The sequence below is a fragment of the Rhipicephalus sanguineus genome, chromosome 9, assembly GCF_013339695.2.
Source record: "Rhipicephalus sanguineus isolate Rsan-2018 chromosome 9, BIME_Rsan_1.4, whole genome shotgun sequence".
Lineage (NCBI taxonomy): Eukaryota > Metazoa > Arthropoda > Arachnida > Ixodida > Ixodidae > Rhipicephalus > Rhipicephalus sanguineus.
This window is the reverse complement of record NC_051184.2, coordinates 147,864,842-147,882,342: the sequence shown is the minus strand read 5'-3', so window position 1 is coordinate 147,882,342 and position 17,501 is coordinate 147,864,842. Positions and strand designations below refer to the sequence as shown.

The 17,501-nt window shown below is 48.0% G+C and overlaps 1 protein-coding gene and 1 pseudogene across 1 annotated transcript; one reads left to right on the top strand and one right to left on the bottom strand.

Annotated features, from left to right (window-relative positions):
- Nucleotides 1-6,712: 6,712 nt before the first annotated feature.
- LOC119405908 (uncharacterized protein K02A2.6-like) lies at nucleotides 6,713-8,677 on the bottom strand. Its single transcript, XM_037672732.1, has 3 exons — nucleotides 8,571-8,677; nucleotides 7,290-8,478; nucleotides 6,713-6,799 (listed from the first exon to the last, which is right to left on the bottom strand). The coding sequence occupies exons 1-3, from the start codon at nucleotides 8,675-8,677 to the stop codon at nucleotides 6,713-6,715; spliced, it is 1,383 nt and encodes a 460-aa protein (XP_037528660.1).
- Nucleotides 8,678-10,535: 1,858 nt separating this feature from the next.
- On the top strand, nucleotides 10,536-13,697 carry LOC119405907 (uncharacterized protein K02A2.6-like; annotated as a pseudogene).
- Nucleotides 13,698-17,501: the final 3,804 nt, after the last annotated feature.

The window sequence follows — 17,501 nt, the reverse complement described above, 5'->3', positions numbered from 1 at the left end:
AAAAAACTTCTTGCTAGACTTTTTAAAGAGCTTTTTTAGACATTTATTTTTCATGCAAACCAGCTTGTTGAGGAGCTTGCCCTAGTCAATTCGTTGCATCATGCCAGCCTTTTGCAATCCCGTTTTAGCTGTTCACTGTCAAGCGTAATAGGTAAAGGGATGCCTGCACAATATGGCATCAGGTTTATTTCTGGAGCTACTCTAGCGTGCAGAATTGATAATTAAAAAAAGGCAGAAGTTCAGGGGAAGATGGAAGCTTGAAGAGATGACAAATTCTTCGACACGGGGTGTCGATGGAGCCATTTCGACAAGCGGACTTGTCAATTCACAGCTTTGAAGAAGACAAGTTTGCTTGTCGAAGCGCCGACTCCAGCGACACACCCTGTCAAAGAATTTTTCATCTCCTTAAGCTTACATCTTCCCCTGAACTTCTGCCTTTTTTGAATTATCAATTCTGCACGCTAGAGTAGCTCCAGAAATAAACCTGATGCCATGCAGGCATCCCTTTACCTATTACGCTTGACAGTGAACAGCTAAAAGTGATTGTAAAACACTGGCATGATACAACGAATTGACTAGCGTGTTGCTGGTGCCAACATTTTGACAAACTAACTTGTCTTCCCAAGTTCCAGCCTTGAAGAAAAGTCCGCTTGTCGAAACGGCTCCAGCGACACAGTGTTCAAGAATATTTTATCCCAGCAAAAGTGGTGTTCTTCTGGGTAGTCCTGTTTATTCATGCATGACATTGCCTTAATTCATTGTGCTCAACACATCTAAACATTTTGATGTCAGCCCATTTTTATTACTTGTGTTTTATGGAATGCGTTATACCGCGCTTCCAAAAGTAAATGCGAAATGCTAATAAATGTTGCTGGTCATGCATAATCTTTATTGTAGGAATTCCAAACAATATGTTGGTCACTTGACATAAGCTGAGCAATGGAATTGATGACTTTGTTCAAGAACCTGCACGCAAAAGGCACAGTAAAGTACAAGGTGTCTCAATCAATCAGACATGTATCAGCACAACAAAAATCGGAAGGCTGTCTCTTTTTTCGACTTCGTGCTGCTATGTGCTGAGAATTTTTACCAAGTGGGTTGAGGTCACGTATGGCACAGAAAATAGATACTTTGGAAATTTCAATCAAAATACACACAATAAGCACAACAGCAAAATCTAGTTAACAGCTAGTAGAAAACTTGTAACAGCCAAAGGAAAGTGCAGTTGAACAGTTGATATGCCACAGAATGCGCTTAAATTTAGGTAGGTTTCAGAATCCCGTGTCAGCAAAATCAACGAGTTCCTCCACAACGGGTGCATCACAATCGTGTCGTGGTTTGGCAATACTCAGAATTTTATTTCATCCTGCACGCTAATGGCACAATGAAGTCAGCCAAGCATGCGCGTGCAACTGCTACCCATGTCTTCAGAAATTATGACAAAAGGAACATTTTCGAAGCATATGTTCTGACGCTTCTGCACATCTTCTACAGGTCTCACAGCAAAGTTCCTGAACACGGGCATGAACTGGCGCTCTCATGTATAATTCGTCAGGTGACGGCTTTCACATCATTACCCTCAACACAGATTGTAGCCAGGCAGGCATTATCTACGCTTTCAGCAGTTGAGTTTTGTGCTGAAAGGTTACTTTCATTATTTTGCACCGAGGCGGTCTGGCGAAAAAGCGGCTCAACTGCAGCATCAAGTCGATAGCTTTCTTTTTTCTTTCCACGGCAGACCCTTTCGCGCGGAAAGCTAAAAATGACACGTCTGTTAGGTGTCTGGAAGACAATGAGGTCCTGGAGATTGACACGAAAAATAGCAGGACGAACATGAGACACATTCCGAAAAGACGGAGAAAGGACATTCAACTTAAAACGCCTGAAACTATACTGCGCAGTTCTTGCGGCTTCGGTGGATAGGGAGCGAGGGCGCGCCTCTCGCCCTCGCGCCCTTCGTGGAGAGGGAGCGAGGGCGCGCCCTCGCTCCCTCTCCACCGAAGCCGCCAAGAACTGCGCAGTATAGTTTCAGGCGTTTTAAGTTGAATGTCCTTTCTCCGTCTTTTCGGAATGTGTCTCATGTTCGTCCTGCTATTTTTTCGTGTCAAATCTCCAGGACCTCATTGTCTTCCGACACCTAACAGACGTGTCATTTTTAGCTTTCCGCGCGAAGGGTCTGCCGTGGAAAGAAAAAAGAAAGCTATCGACTTGATGCTGCAGTTGAGCCGCTTTTTTCGCCAGACCGCCTCGGTGCAAAATAATGAAAGTAACCTTTCAGCACAAAACTCAACTGCTGAAAGCGTAGATAATGCCTGCCTGGCTACAATCTGTGTTGAGGGTAATGAATGTGAAAGCGCGTCACCTGAACGAATTATACATGAGAGCGCCAGTTCATGCCCGTGTTCAAGGAACTTTGCTGTGAGACCTGTAGAAGGATGTGCAGAAGGCGTCAGAACATATGCTTCGAAAATGTTCCTTTTTGTCATAATTTCTGAAAGACATGGGGTAAGCAGTTGCACGCGCATGCTTGGCTGACTTCATTGTGCCATTAGCGTGCAGGATGAAAATAAAATTCTGAGTATTGCCAAACCACGACACGATTGTGATGCACACCGTTGTGGAGGAACTCGTTGATTTTGCTGACACGGGATTCTGAAACCTACCTAAATTTAAGCGCATTCTGTGGCAATATCAACTGTTCAACTGCACTTTCCTTTGGCTGTTACAAGTTTTCTACTAGCTGTTAACTAGATTTTGCTGTTGTGCTTATTGTGTGTATTTGTGATTGAAATTTCCAAAGTATCTTATTTTCTGTGCCATACGTGACCTCAACCCACTTGGTAAAAATTCTCAGCACATAAGCAGCACGAAGTCGAAAAAAGAGACAGCCTTCCGATTTTTGTTGTGCTGATACATGTCTGATTGATTGAGACACCTTGTACTTTACTGTGCCTTTTGCGTGCAGGTTCTTGAACAAAGTCATCAATTCCATTGCTCCAGCTTATGTCAAGTGACCAACATATTGTTTGGAATTCCTACAATAAAGATTATGCATGACCAGCAACATTTATTAGCATTTCGCATTTACTTTTGGAAGCGCGGTATAACGCATTCCATAAAACACAAGTATAAAAATGGGCTGACATCAAAATGTTTAGATGTTGAGCACAATGAATTAAGGCAATGTCATGCATGAATAACAGGACTAACCAGAAGACACCACTTTTGCTGAGATAAAATTTCTTGAACACTGTGTCGCTGGAGCCGTTTCGACAAGCGGACTTTTCTTCAAGGCTGGAACTTGGGAAGACAAGTTAGTTTCAAAATGTTGGCACCAGCAACACGCTAGTCAATTCGTTGTATCATGCCAGTGTTTTACAATCACTTTTAGCTGTTCACTGTCAAGCGTAATAGGTAAAGGGATGCCTGCATGGCATCAGGTTTATTTCTGGAGCTACTCTAGCGTGCAGAATTGATAATTCAAAAAAGGCAGAAGTTCAGGGGAAGATGTAAGCTTAAGGAGATGAAAAATTCTTTGACAGGGTGTGTCGCTGGAGTCGGCGCTTCGACAAGCAAACTTGTCTTCTTCAAAGCTGTGAATTGACAAGTCCGCTTGTCGAAATGGCTCCATCGACACCCGTGTCGAAGAATTTGTCATCTCTTCAAGCTTCCATCTTCCCCTGAACTTCTGCCTTTTTTTAATTATCAATTCTGCACGCTAGAGTAGCTCCAGAAATAAACCTGATGCCATATTGTGCAGGCATCCCTTTACCTATTACGCTTGACAGTGAACAGCTAAAACGGGATTGCAAAAGGCTGGCATGATGCAACGAATTGACTAGGGCAAGCTCCTCAACAAGCTGGTTTGCATGAAAAATAAATGTCTAAAAAAGCTCTTTAAAAAGTCTAGCAAGAAGTTTTTTAGAATTCTTGCAAGCAGTTTTCTAGACTTCTAATAACGTGGCGTTAGCACAGCTACAGGAAGTTTTCAAGCTGCTTACGTCTAAATAACATCTCAACTAAACTTCTAATATACTTTTGGAGTTTCCTTTCTAGATGTTTAGTAGAAGTTTTGTAGCTTTCTTGTGTTTCGTGGGAAGGGAAATTAAATGGTAGCCGAGTTGGCGAAAGCGCTCGCTCATCATACGCAAACTCGCCTCATTCCTGTATCTCAGTGTTTTGTAAACAGAATTTTAAGAACAATGAAACGTGAACTATGCTTGTCTACCTGGTTCACAGACAAAACAAAGGAATCGATCCTATATGCTGTTGATCCTAATCTTGAGGGCCAATTAGATCCTCTCTCCCAAGGTGTATCGACACTCTCATACATCGCCCGAGACTCGGAACTGCTTACACAAAGCACTTTCAGCGTGCAACATTGTCATGTTCGTGCGGCCACGACGATGAGGATATCTATCACATATTGCTCGACTGTCCGAAACACGACACACACTGACGGCGACTAGAACAGGATTCCATACGCTAGATTCGCAGGGAACGTTTACGTTGAATAAAATACTAGGCCCGTAACCATCTAGAATAAATCGCAAAGCAATGAAGGTGCTGCAACGTTGTTTTTTTTTTAAAGACAAATTTGACCACTACTGAGCAGACTATGTTAAAAGTGAGCGTGGCGGCTACGTGCTTGTCCTGCCCAAATGAGAACTTTTGGACTCACCTATCTGGGACTGTATATATGTAATATGCTATTTTGTTTTAATTCTTTATTTGTAAATCAAGTGGAAAGCCGTCGCCAAGTCACGGGGACAACAACTCCGTTTATTTTTTATTTCAATTAAAAAAAACGAAACTGCTGATCTCGGACAGCAAGTGTTCTACATTTAACAGACAAAGCTTGTAATCATTTAGCAAAGAAACGTGCAAGATCAAATTGAAGGCACAATAACATGATATTTCTATGACCTTTTATTTTCAGAGTTCCTATCCTGGAAGGATAAAATGGAAAGAGAAACTTGCAGTCATTTTGTTGCCTCCACAGGAAAGAAAGAAAATTCACCCGGCGTCTTCAAGCACTACCTCTGTTGTCATCGTTCAGGGATGTATGCAGAAGTTCCAACAGAAAAGCGTCAACGACAAAACAAACAGCATGGCAGCTGCAAGATAGACAAGCATTGTTTTGCAACACTTGATGTCACAGAAAAAGGCAACCAAGTCTTCGCAGAATTTCAGAGGCAGCACTACGGCCATTTATTTAATGGATGTCTCACACCAGAGGCTCTCTGTCGCTGAAACTACAGTGCTTGCAGGTAATGCACCACTTTTCTTCACGATGTGGGGTGGGTGGAGGGTGAGGTGGGAGGTGGCTTGGGCATTTCACTGTGTTATGTATGCATAACGATAGTTTATTACCAGCTGACTTAGCTGGGTACAAAGCGTTGCCAAACAAGAGAAGGAATCAATCGTCTGTCAGAGGTACTGTTTACACCACACCCAAGGCGGCGCCACGGGCGCTCATGGTTGCCGACCTTATTCACTGGTGAATACACAACATCCCTTCCCCCTTACGGAATGTAGTCCCGGTAACGCTGAGAGGCTTTCCTCTCACGTCGAGGGTATCTAGAAGCCTCGGTTGTTGGAAGTTGGCTGGAAGAGCTGTGCTCCTGTGAAAGGCTTCCAGGTACTTCAGGACCGTCGGGTCCAGGGGCGGGACTGCTAGGCGGACTTGATATGGTGAAGTGTCACTCAATCTTGGCAGTGGTGGGTCCTGACCAGTCACAGCGAGGTCATCACCATCGGCTGAGTTCCCACAAGTATCACTGTGAGCTTCACCGAGGTCCAGTGGGCTGGCCCGGTTGCGGAGCTGATCGACGTGTCTTCGCCATAAGCTACCGTCGGACAGACGAACTTGGTAAGAAAGGGGTCCGGTGACTGAAGCAATGGACCCGGGGACCCACTTGGTGCCACCTTGATAGATCCGTGCATACACTGCGTCGCTGGATAGAAATGCCGAACACGTTGAGAACCATCGCTAAAGTAATGCTGAAGGGACGATCCAACCATGTGAAAGTCTGGATGCAGACGGTCAATGGCCGATCGCAGTCGTCTTCCCATCAACAGTTCAGCGGGACTCTTCCCTGTAGTTGTACTGGGTAAAATGTGCTGGCCCAGCAAGAAACGAGACAGCTTGGTGGCCCAGTCTCCCTCCGACAACTTACGTAGGACTTGTTTCGTCTCCTGAACCATCCTCTCTATCTGACCATTCGATGAGGGGTGATAGGCGCGACTGTAATGTGCCGAATTTGGTTTCTGTTTGCAAACTCGGCGAATTCTTCTGACGTGAACGCAGTTCAGTTGTCCGACACTAACACTTCGGGAATGCCAAAACAAGCAAACATTAACCAAAGTTCTTTAAGAACGGCTCTTGTCGTCATCGATTTCATCAGGGAAACTTCCAGCCACTTGGAATGAGAATCGACGACTAGCAGAAACACCTTTCCCTTGAAGGGACCGGCAAAATCTATGTGCAAACGTGACCAAGGGTTCTTAGTGAACTCCCATGGGTGCACCGGTGCCTTACTGGGAGCTTGCCGAGTTTCTTGGCATACTTGGCAGCCAGCTACCTTGCGCTCTATGTGATTGTCAATGCCCGGCCGCCACACGGTGCTGCGTGCAAGACCTTTCATCCGTACTGCGCCTGGGTGCGTGGTGTGTAGGATGTCTAGGACCTGGGCCTGTGCAGAACTTGGAATCACAACACGAGACCCCACAGCACACGATTTCGGTAGGTGGACAGGTCGTTCTTCCTGGCCACCAAAGGACGGAATTCCTCGGGCACCTTCGTGGAAGGCCAACCTTGCAAAATCCAGCGATGTACCCGCGACAGAACAGGGTCTGTACGCGTCAATGCTGCGATCTTGGTAGAATCCAGAGGAACTTCCGGCACTGCTTCAAGCAGCAAATGTCTCCCAACGGTGGCTCGTGCTCATGCCTGACAGGAAGCGGAAGATGACTGAAAACGTCGGCATGTGGCAACTTGGAGCCTGGTACGTACAAAAGTTCGTAGTTGTATGCAGAAAGTTGCACACTCCAGCGCAACATCCGAGGTGACAATACAGCAGGAACCGGCTTGGCTTGGTGCAGGAGGCCTAGCAATGGCTTATGGTCTGTCAAGAGTTGAAACTTCCGACCAAAAATATACTGGTGGAATTTCTTAACTCCAATAGCAAAGCCAGAGCCTCCCTGTCTATCTGCGCATAGCTGCGCTCTGCTTTTGATAAGGTTCTCGAGGCGAAGGCCACTCGTCTTTCCACACCATCTTCACCCACTTGGCTCAGTACCGCACCCAGCCCGCACGGAGACGCGTCGCAGGCCAGACTTATGGGACGTGTCACATCATAGTGTGCTAAGACGGCTGATGATTCCAGCAGGCTCTTGGCATCTTGGTATGCCTTCGCTTCCGTCTCGGTCCAACTCCATGCTTTGTCCTTGTCCAGGAGGCGGTGAAGTGGTTCCAACACATGTGACGCTCCTTTCAAGAAACGGCCATAAAAATTTAAGGCTCCCAAGAACGACTGCAGCTCCTTCCTGTTCTTCGGTTCCGGAGCTTGCTTGATGGCTTCCACTTTTTCACGCAAAGGACTTACTCCGCCCTTGTTGACACGGTACCCCAGGTACGTCACTTCCTTGTCCCTGAATGCACACTTCTCGGCGTTCAGGCGAAGCCCGTCGTCTTGGATACGCTGCAGCACTTTGCGCAGCCGTTCATCATGCTCAGCAACTGTTCTTCCACCAATTAGGATGTCATCCAGAAAGCACTGAACCCCTTCCAGTCCGTTCAACAGTCCTTCCATATAACGTTGAAAGATGGCTACGGCGACTGCCACACCAAACTGCAATCGCGTCACCTTGAACAGGCCCTTGTGCGTTGTCACGGTCTGCAGCATGGCGGTGTCCTCATCGACACAGAGTTGCTGATAAGCTTGATCCAAGTCCAGCCGAGAAAACACTGCACATCCTCCCAGTCTTGCGAGCAGTTGTTCTGGAGTTGGAAGCGGATATGTCTCCCACTTGACGACTGGGTTGAGTGTTCTCTTGTAGTCCCCGCAAATTCTCATCTTTCCGTTCTTCTTCAGAATCGGCACAATTGGCGTCGCCCAGCGGGAATGCTTAATGGGAACGTAAATGCCTTGCTCCACCAACTGTTCGATGGCTTCCTCCACCTTGGGCAGTAGCGCGAAGGGTACTTGCCGTGGCTTGTGAAACTTGGGCGTGGCTTGCTCATCCACTAAGATCCGCACAGGAAGACCCCTGCTTTTGCCCAGCCCAGGTTTGAACACATCTGGATAGTCCTGCAGCAGATTTTTTACGCTTGTCGCCACCTTGCTCGGGTTGCGTGCAGCTGGTTGGACTTCTCGACTGGAACTTTTGGAAGCTGGAGCTCCGCTGAGCTGCAGTCCCTCCAGTGTTATGCCTAGCGGTCGGAACCAGTCTCTCCCCAGGATGCTGACTCCGACCCTTTCGTGACGAGCAGGGGTAGTTTGCCCTCTCTACTGTTGTACTTTACAGGAACTTCCACTTCGCCCACGACACAAACAGGCTGTGTGTACGTCCGCACTCCCTTGGAACTTGGTCGGAGCGCCTTCTTCGAGATTCCCAGCTTGCTCAATGTCCTCAAGTTGACAATAGAACAAACGGATCCAGAGTCCACTTCCATCGATACCTGGTGTCCGTTCACAATGACGTTAGCCATAAACGCTGGCAATCCACTAGCAATGTGGTAAAGTCCGTACACTCCTGAGTGACCCAAGTTGCCTGGGCGCTTATTGCCACTCTTTGCCTTGCTTCTTGCCTTTTCCTTTTGACGGCAGGCACGAACAATGTGACCTTTCCGCTTGCAGAAATGACACACTGCAGAGCGAAAGCCACAGCTCGTAGCGTCGTGGTCACCGCTGTAGCGCGAACACCGCCCGTTCTTGATTCCTTAGAACGCTCTTGTTTACCGCCCGGCTTGTCCGCCTTTGGTGCTTGACCCATCCGATGTAACTCGGACGCTGCCGGCAACGCTCATCTGATGGTTTCCGTTTGCCTCGTCGCATACTCGGCAGCGACGGCCTTTTCGTACGCCTTTTTGAAATCCAACGCAGTCTCAGCCAGGAGACGCCGTTGCAGCCCTTCGTCACGAACGCCTCAGACTAGACGATCACGGAGCATGTCCTCCAGGGTGACACCGAACTCGCAGTGCTCGGAGAGTCGGCGCAAGTCCACACAAAATCCGCGATACTTTCACCCGGCTGCTGACAGCGTTTGTGAAACGTGAAACGCTGTACAATCACCGAAGGCGTTGGCGTGAAGTGGTGCGTGAGCTTGGAAACAATGTCCGCAAACGGCGTCTCAGCCGGCGTCGCCGGAGAACACTACATGCGAAGGATGGCGTACGTAGCCGGACCACAAACGCTGCACAGCACTGCCCGTTGCTGCTGCTCCTCAACCATACCATTCGCGTGAAATAGAACTGTAGGCGTTGAGGTATGTAGGCCAGGCTGCTGCGTTGTCAGGAGAAACTCTTCTATATTGCCCAGCCGGCCATGACAGTTTGGGACGCTATCTTTCTTCCGAAGCACCCTCGCCCGAAGCGGACAACGCTTCGGGCGAGGGTGCTTCGGAAGCTAAGCTAGCGTCCAAACGTGTTCATGGGCCGGCTGGGCAATATAGAAGAGTTTTTCTCCTGACAAACGCAGCAGCCTGGCCTACATTACCTCGAACGCCTACAGTTCTATTTCACGGCGAATGGTATGGTTGAGGAGCAGCAGCAACGGGCAGTGCTGTGCAGCGTTTGTGGTCCGGCTACGTACGCCATCCTTCGCATGTAGTGTTCTCCGGCGACGCGGCTGAGACGCCGTTTGCGGACATTGTTTCCAAGCTCACGCACCACTTCACGCCAACGCCTTCGGTGATTGTACAGCGTTTCACGTTTCACAAACGCTGTCAGCAGCCGGGTGAAAGTATCGCGGATTTTGTTGTGGACTTGCGCCGACTCTCCGAGCACTGCGAGTTCGGTGTCACCCTGGAGGACATGCTCCGTGATCGTCTAGTCTGAGGCGTTCGTGACGAAGGGCTGCAACGGCGTCTCCTGGCTGAGACTGCGTTGGATTTCAAAAAGGCGTACGAAAAGGCCGTCGCTGCCGAGTATGCGACGAGGCAAACGGAAACCATCAGATGAGCGTTGCCGGCAGCGTCCGAGTTACAATCGGATGGGTCAAGCACCAAAGGCGGACAAGCCGGGCGGTAAACAAGAGCGTTCTAAGGAATCAAGAACCGGGCGGTGTTCGCGCTACAGCGGTGACCACGACGCTACGAGCTGTGGCTTTCGCTCTGCAGTGTGTCATTTCTGCAAGCGGAAAGGTCACATTGTTCGTGCCTGCCGTCAAAAGGAAAAGGCAAGAAGCAAGGCAAAGAGTGGCAATAAGCGCCCAGGCAACTTGGGTCACTCAGGAGTGTACGGACTTTACCACATTGCTAGTGGATTGCCAGCGTTTATGGCTAACGTCATTGTGAACGGACACCAGGTATCGATGGAAGTGGACTCTGGATCCGTTTGTTCTATTGTCAACTTGAGGACATTGAGCAAGCTGGGAATCTCGAAGAAGGCGCTCCGACCAAGTTCCAAGGGAGTGCGGACGTACACACAGCCTGTTTGTGTCGTGGGCGAAGTGGAAGTTCCTGTAAAGTACAACAGTAGAGAGGGCAAACTACCCCTGCTCGTCACGAAAGGGTCGGGAGTCAGCATCCTGGGGAGAGACTGGTTCCGACCGCTAGGCATAACACTGGAGGGACTGCACCAGCTCAGCGGAGCTCCAGCTTCCAAAAGTTCCAGTCGAGAAGTCCAACCAGCTGCACGCAACCCGAGCAAGGTGGCGACAAGCGTAAAAAATCTGCTGCAGGACTATCCAGATGTGTTCAAACCTGGGCTGGGCAAAAGCAGGGGTCTTCCTGTGCGGATCTTAGTGGATGAGCAAGCCACGCCCAAGTTTCACAAGCCACGGCAAGTACCCTTCGCGCTACTGCCCAAGGTGGAGGAAGCCATCGAACAGTTGGTGGAGCAAGGCATTTACGTTCCCATTAAGCATTCCCGCTGGGCGACGCCAATTGTGCCGATTCTGAAGAAGAACGGAAAGATGAGAATTTGCGGGGACTACAAGAGAACACTCAACCCAGTCGTCAAGTGGGAGACATATCCGCTTCCAACTCCAGAACAACTGCTCGCAAGACTGGGAGGATGTGCAGTGTTTTCTCGGCTGGACTTGGATCAAGCTTATCAGCAACTCTGTGTCGATGAGGACACCGCCATGCTGCAGACCGTGACAACGCACAAGGGCCTGTTCAAGGTGACGCGATTGCAGTTTGGTGTGGCAGTCGCCGTAGCCATCTTTCAACGTTATATGGAAGGACTGTTGAACGGACTGGAAGGGGTTCAGTGCTTTCTGGATGACATCCTAATTGGTGGAAGAACAGTTGCTGAGCATGATGAACGGCTGCGCAAAGTGCTGCAGCGTATCCAAGACGACGGGCTTCGCCTGAACGCCGAGAAGTGTGCATTCAGGGACAAGGAAGTGACGTACCTGGGGTACCGTGTCAACAAGGGCGGAGTAAGTCCTTTGCGTGAAAAAGTGGAAGCCATCAAGCAAGCTCCGGAACCGAAGAACAGGAAGGAGCTGCAGTCGTTCTTGGGAGCCTTAAATTTTTATGGCCGTTTCTTGAAAGGAGCGTCACATGTGTTGGAACCACTTCACCGCCTCCTGGACAAGGACAAAGCATGGAGTTGGACCGAGACGGAAGCGAAGGCATACCAAGATGCCAAGAGCCTGCTGGAATCATCAGCCGTCTTAGCACACTATGATGTGACACGTCCCATAAGTCTGGCCTGCGACGCGTCTCCGTGCGGGCTGGGTGCGGTACTGAGCCAAGTGGGTGAAGATGGTGTGGAAAGACGAGTGGCCTTCGCCTCGAGAACCTTATCAAAAGCAGAGCGCAGCTATGCGCAGATAGACAGGGAGGCTCTGGCTTTGCTATTTGGAGTTAAGAAATTCCACCAGTATATTTTTGGTCGGAAGTTTCAACTCTTGACAGACCATAAGCCATTGCTAGGCCTCCTGCACCAAGCCAAGCCGGTTCCTGCTGTATTGTCACCTCGGATGTTGCGCTGGAGTGTGCAACTTTCTGCATACAACTACGAACTTTTGTACGTACCAGGCTCCAAGTTGCCACATGCCGACGTTTTCAGTCATCTTCCGCTTCCTGTCAGGCATGAGCACGAGCCACCGTTGGGAGACATTTTGCTGCTTGAAGCAGTGCCGGAAGTTCCTCTGGATTCTACCAAGATCGCAGCATTGACGCGTACAGACCCTGTTCTGTCGCGGGTACATCGCTGGATTTTGCAAGGTTGGCCTTCCACGAAGGTGCCCGAGGAATTCCGTCCTTTGGTGGCCAGGAAGAACGACCTGTCCACCTACCGAAATCGTGTGCTGTGGGGGTCTCGTGTTGTGATTCCAAGTTCTGCACAGGCCCAGGTCCTAGACATCCTACACACCACGCACCCAGGCGCAGTACGGATGAAAGGTCTTGCACGCAGCACCGTGTGGCGGCCGGGCATTGACAATCACATAGAGCGCAAGGTAGCTGGCTGCCAAGTATGCCAAGAAACTCGGCAAGCTCCCAGTAAGGCACCGGTGCACCCATGGGAGTTCACTAAGAACCCTTGGTCACGTTTGCACATAGATTTTGCCGGTCCCTTCAAGGGAAAGGTGTTTCTGCTAGTCGTCGATTCTCATTCCAAGTGGCTGGAAGTTTCCCTGATGAAATCGATGACGACAAGAGCCGTTCTTAAAGAACTTTGGTTAATGTTTGCTTGTTTTGGCATTCCCGAAGTGTTAGTGTCGGACAACTGAACTGCGTTCACGTCAGAAGAATTCGCCGAGTTTGCAAACAGAAACCAAATTCGGCACATTACAGTCGCGCCCTATCACCCCTCATCGAATGGTCAGATAGAGAGGATGGTTCAGGAGACGAAACAAGTCCTACGTAAGTTGTCGGAGGGAGACTGGGCCACCAAGCTGTCTCGTTTCTTGCTGGGCCAGCACATTTTACCCAGTACAACTACAGGGAAGAGTCCCGCTGAACTGTTGATGGGAAGACGACTGCGATCGGCCATTGACCGTCTGCATCCAGACTTTCACATGGTTGGATCGTCCCTTCAGCATTACTTTAGCGATGGTTCTCAACGTGTTCGGCATTTCTATCCAGGCGACGCAGTGTATGCACGGATCTATCAAGGTGGCACCAAGTGGGTCCCCGGGTCCATTGCTTCAGTCACCGGACCCCTTTCTTACCAAGTTCGTCTGTCCGACGGTAGCTTATGGCGAAGACACGTCGATCAGCTCCGCAACCGGGCCAGCCCACTGGACCTCGGTGAAGCTCACAGTGATACTTGTGGGAACTCAGCCGATGGTGATGACCTCGCTGTGACTGGTCAGGACCCACCACTGCCAAGATTGAGTGACACTTCACCCATATCAAGTCCGCCTAGCAGTCCCGCCCCTGGACCCGACGGTCCTGAAGTACCTGGAAGCCTTTCACAGGAGCACAGCTCTTCCAGCCAACTTCCAACAACCGAGGCTTCTAGATACCCTCGACGTGAGAGGAAAGCCTCTCAGCGTTACCGGGACTACATTCCGTAAGGGGGAAGGGATGTTGTGTATTCACCAGTGAATAAGGTCGGCAACCATGAGCGCCCGTGGCGCCGCCCTTGGGTGTGGTGTAAACAGTACCTCTGACAGACGATTGATTCCTTCTCTTGTTTGGCAACGCTTTGTACCCAGCTAAGTCAGCTGGTAATAAACTATCGTTATGCATACATAACACAGTGAAATGCCCAAGCCACCTCCCCACCTCACCCTCCACCCCACCCCACATCGTGAAGAAAAGTGGTGCATTACCTGCAAGCACTGTAGTTTCAGCGACAGAGAGCCTCTGGTGTGAGACATCCATTAAATAAATGGCCGTAGTGCTGCCTCTGAAATTCTGCGAAGACTTGGTTGCCTTTTTCTGTGACATCAAGTGTTGCAAAACAATGCTTGTCTATCTTGCAGCTGCCATGCTGTTTGTTTTGTCGTTGACGCTTTTCTGTTGGAACTTCTGCATACATCCCTGAACGATGACAACAGAGGTAGTGCTTGAAGACGCCGGGTGAATTTTCTTTCTTTCCTGTGGAGGCAACAAAATGACTGCAAGTTTCTCTTTCCATTTTATCCTTCCAGGATAGGAACTCTGAAAATAAAAGGTCAAAGAAATATTATGTTATTGTGCCTTCAATTTCATCTTACAGGTTTCTTTGCTAAATGATTACAAGCTTTGTCTGTTTAAATGTAGAACACTTGCTGTCCGAGATCAGCAGTTTCGTTTTTTTAATTGAAATAAAAAATAAACGGAGTTGTTGTCCCCGTGACTTGGCGACGGCTTTCCACTTGATTTACAAATAAAGAATTAAAAACAAAATAGCATATATACATATATACAGTCCCAGATAGGTGAGTCCAAAAGTTCTCATTTGGGCAGGACAAGCACGTAGCCGCCACGCTCACTTTTAACATAGTCTGCTCAGTAGTGGTCACAAATCCTTGTCTTTAAGGAAAAAAAAAACGTTGCAGCACCTTCATTGCTTTGTGATTTATTCTAGATGGTTACGGGCCTAGTATTTTATTCAACGTAAACGTTCCCTGCGAATCTAGCGTATGGAATTCCTGTTCTAGTCGCCGTCAGTGTGTGTCGTGTTTCGGACAGTCGAGCAATATGTGATAGATATCCTCATCGTCGTGGCCGCACGAACATGCTGACAATGTTGCACGCTGAAAGTGCTTTGTGTAAGCAGTTCCGAGTCTCGGGCGATGTATGAGAGTGTCGATACACCTTGGGAGATGAGGATCTAATTGGCCCTCAAGATTAGGATCAACAGCATATAGGATCGATTCCTTTGTTTTGTCTGTGAACCAGGTAGACAAGCATAGTTCACGTTTCATTGTTCTTAAAATTCTGTTTACAAAACACTGAGATACAGGAATGAGGCGAGTTTGCGTATGATGAGCGAGCGCTTTTCGCCAACTCGGCTACCATTTAATTTCCCTTCCCACGAAACACAAGAAAAGCTACAAAACTTCTACTAAACATCTAGAAAGGAAACTCCAAAAGTATATTAGAAGTTTAGTTGAGATGTTATTTAGACGTAAGCAGCTTGAAAACTTCCTGTAGCTGTGCTAACGCCACGTTATTAGAAGTCTAGAAAACTGCTTGCAAGAATTCTAAAAAACTTCTTGCTAGACTTTTTAAAGAGCTTTTTTAGACATTTATTTTTCATGCAAACCAGCTTGTTGAGGAGCTTGCCCTAGTCAATTCGTTGCATCATGCCAGCCTTTTGCAATCCCGTTTTAGCTGTTCACTGTCAAGCGTAATAGGTAAAGGGATGCCTGCACAATATGGCATCAGGTTTATTTCTGGAGCTACTCTAGCGTGCAGAATTGATAATTAAAAAAAGGCAGAAGTTCAGGGGAAGATGGAAGCTTGAAGAGATGACAAATTCTTCGACACGGGGTGTCGATGGAGCCATTTCGACAAGCGGACTTGTCAATTCACAGCTTTGAAGAAGACAAGTTTGCTTGTCGAAGCGCCGACTCCAGCGACACACCCTGTCAAAGAATTTTTCATCTCCTTAAGCTTACATCTTCCCCTGAACTTCTGCCTTTTTTGAATTATCAATTCTGCACGCTAGAGTAGCTCCAGAAATAAACCTGATGCCATGCAGGCATCCCTTTACCTATTACGCTTGACAGTGAACAGCTAAAAGTGATTGTAAAACACTGGCATGATACAACGAATTGACTAGCGTGTTGCTGGTGCCAACATTTTGACAAACTAACTTGTCTTCCCAAGTTCCAGCCTTGAAGAAAAGTCCGCTTGTCGAAACGGCTCCAGCGACACAGTGTTCAAGAATATTTTATCTCAGCAAAAGTGGTGTTCTTCTGGTTAGTCCTGTTTATTCATGCATGACATTGCCTTAATTCATTGTGCTCAACACATCTAAACATTTTGATGTCAGCCCATTTTTATTACTTGTGTTTTATGGAATGCGTTATACCGCGCTTCCAAAAGTAAATGCGAAATGCTAATAAATGTTGCTGGTCATGCATAATCTTTATTGTAGGAATTCCAAACAATATGTTGGTCACTTGACATAAGCTGGAGCAATGGAATTGATGACTTTGTTCAAGAACCTGCACGCAAAAGGCACAGTAAAGTACAAGGTGTCTCAATCAATCAGACATGTATCAGCACAACAAAAATCGGAAGGCTGTCTCTTTTTTCGACTTCGTGCTGCTTATGTGCTGAGAATTTTTACCAAGTGGGTTGAGGTCACGTATGGCACAGAAAATAAGATACTTTGGAAATTTCAATCACAAATACACACAATAAGCACAACAGCAAAATCTAGTTAACAGCTAGTAGAAAACTTGTAACAGCCAAAGGAAAGTGCAGTTGAACAGTTGATATTGCCACAGAATGCGCTTAAATTTAGGTAGGTTTCAGAATCCCGTGTCAGCAAAATCAACGAGTTCCTCCACAACGGTGTGCATCACAATCGTGTCGTGGTTTTGGCAATACTCAGAATTTTATTTTCATCCTGCACGCTAATGGCACAATGAAGTCAGCCAAGCATGCGCGTGCAACTGCTTACCCCATGTCTTTCAGAAATTATGACAAAAAGGAACATTTTCGAAGCATATGTTCTGACGCCTTCTGCACATCCTTCTACAGGTCTCACAGCAAAGTTCCTTGAACACGGGCATGAACTGGCGCTCTCATGTATAATTCGTTCAGGTGACGCGCTTTCACATTCATTACCCTCAACACAGATTGTAGCCAGGCAGGCATTATCTACGCTTTCAGCAGTTGAGTTTTGTGCTGAAAGGTTACTTTCATTATTTTGCACCGAGGCGGTCTGGCGAAAAAGCGGCTCAACTGCAGCATCAAGTCGATAGCTTTCTTTTTTCTTTCCACGGCAGACCCTTTCGCGCGGAAAGCTAAAAATGACACGTCTGTTAGGTGTCTGGAAGACAATGAGGTCCTGGAGATTTGACACGAAAAAATAGCAGGACGAACATGAGACACATTCCGAAAAGACGGAGAAAGGACATTCAACTTAAAACGCCTGAAACTATACTGCGCAGTTCTTGGCGGCTTCGGTGGAGAGGGAGCGAGGGCGCGCCCTCGCTCCCTCTCCACCGAAGCCGCCAAGAACTGCGCAGTATAGTTTCAGGCGTTTTAAGTTGAATGTCCTTTCTCCGTCTTTTCGGAATGTGTCTCATGTTCGTCCTGCTATTTTTTCGTGTCAAATCTCCAGGACCTCATTGTCTTCCAGACACCTAACAGACGTGTCATTTTTAGCTTTCCGCGCGAAAGGGTCTGCCGTGGAAAGAAAAAAGAAAGCTATC

What these genes read in the sequence shown, in the direction of transcription:
- LOC119405908 (XM_037672732.1), bottom strand. Translation starts at nt 8,677, where the DNA reads ATGGAAGTGGACTCTGGATCCGTTTGTTCTATTGTCAACTTGAGGACA. An exon ending in AGTTCCAAGGGAGTGCGGAC is followed by an intron (nt 8,479 to 8,570) that starts GTACACACAGCC and finishes TCGTCACGAAAG; the next exon opens with GGTCGGAGTCAGCATCCTGG. An exon ending in TGGGTGCGGTACTGAGCCAA is followed by an intron (nt 6,800 to 7,289) that starts GTGGGTGAAGAT and finishes CCTTCCACGAAG; the next exon opens with GTGCCCGAGGAATTCCGTCC.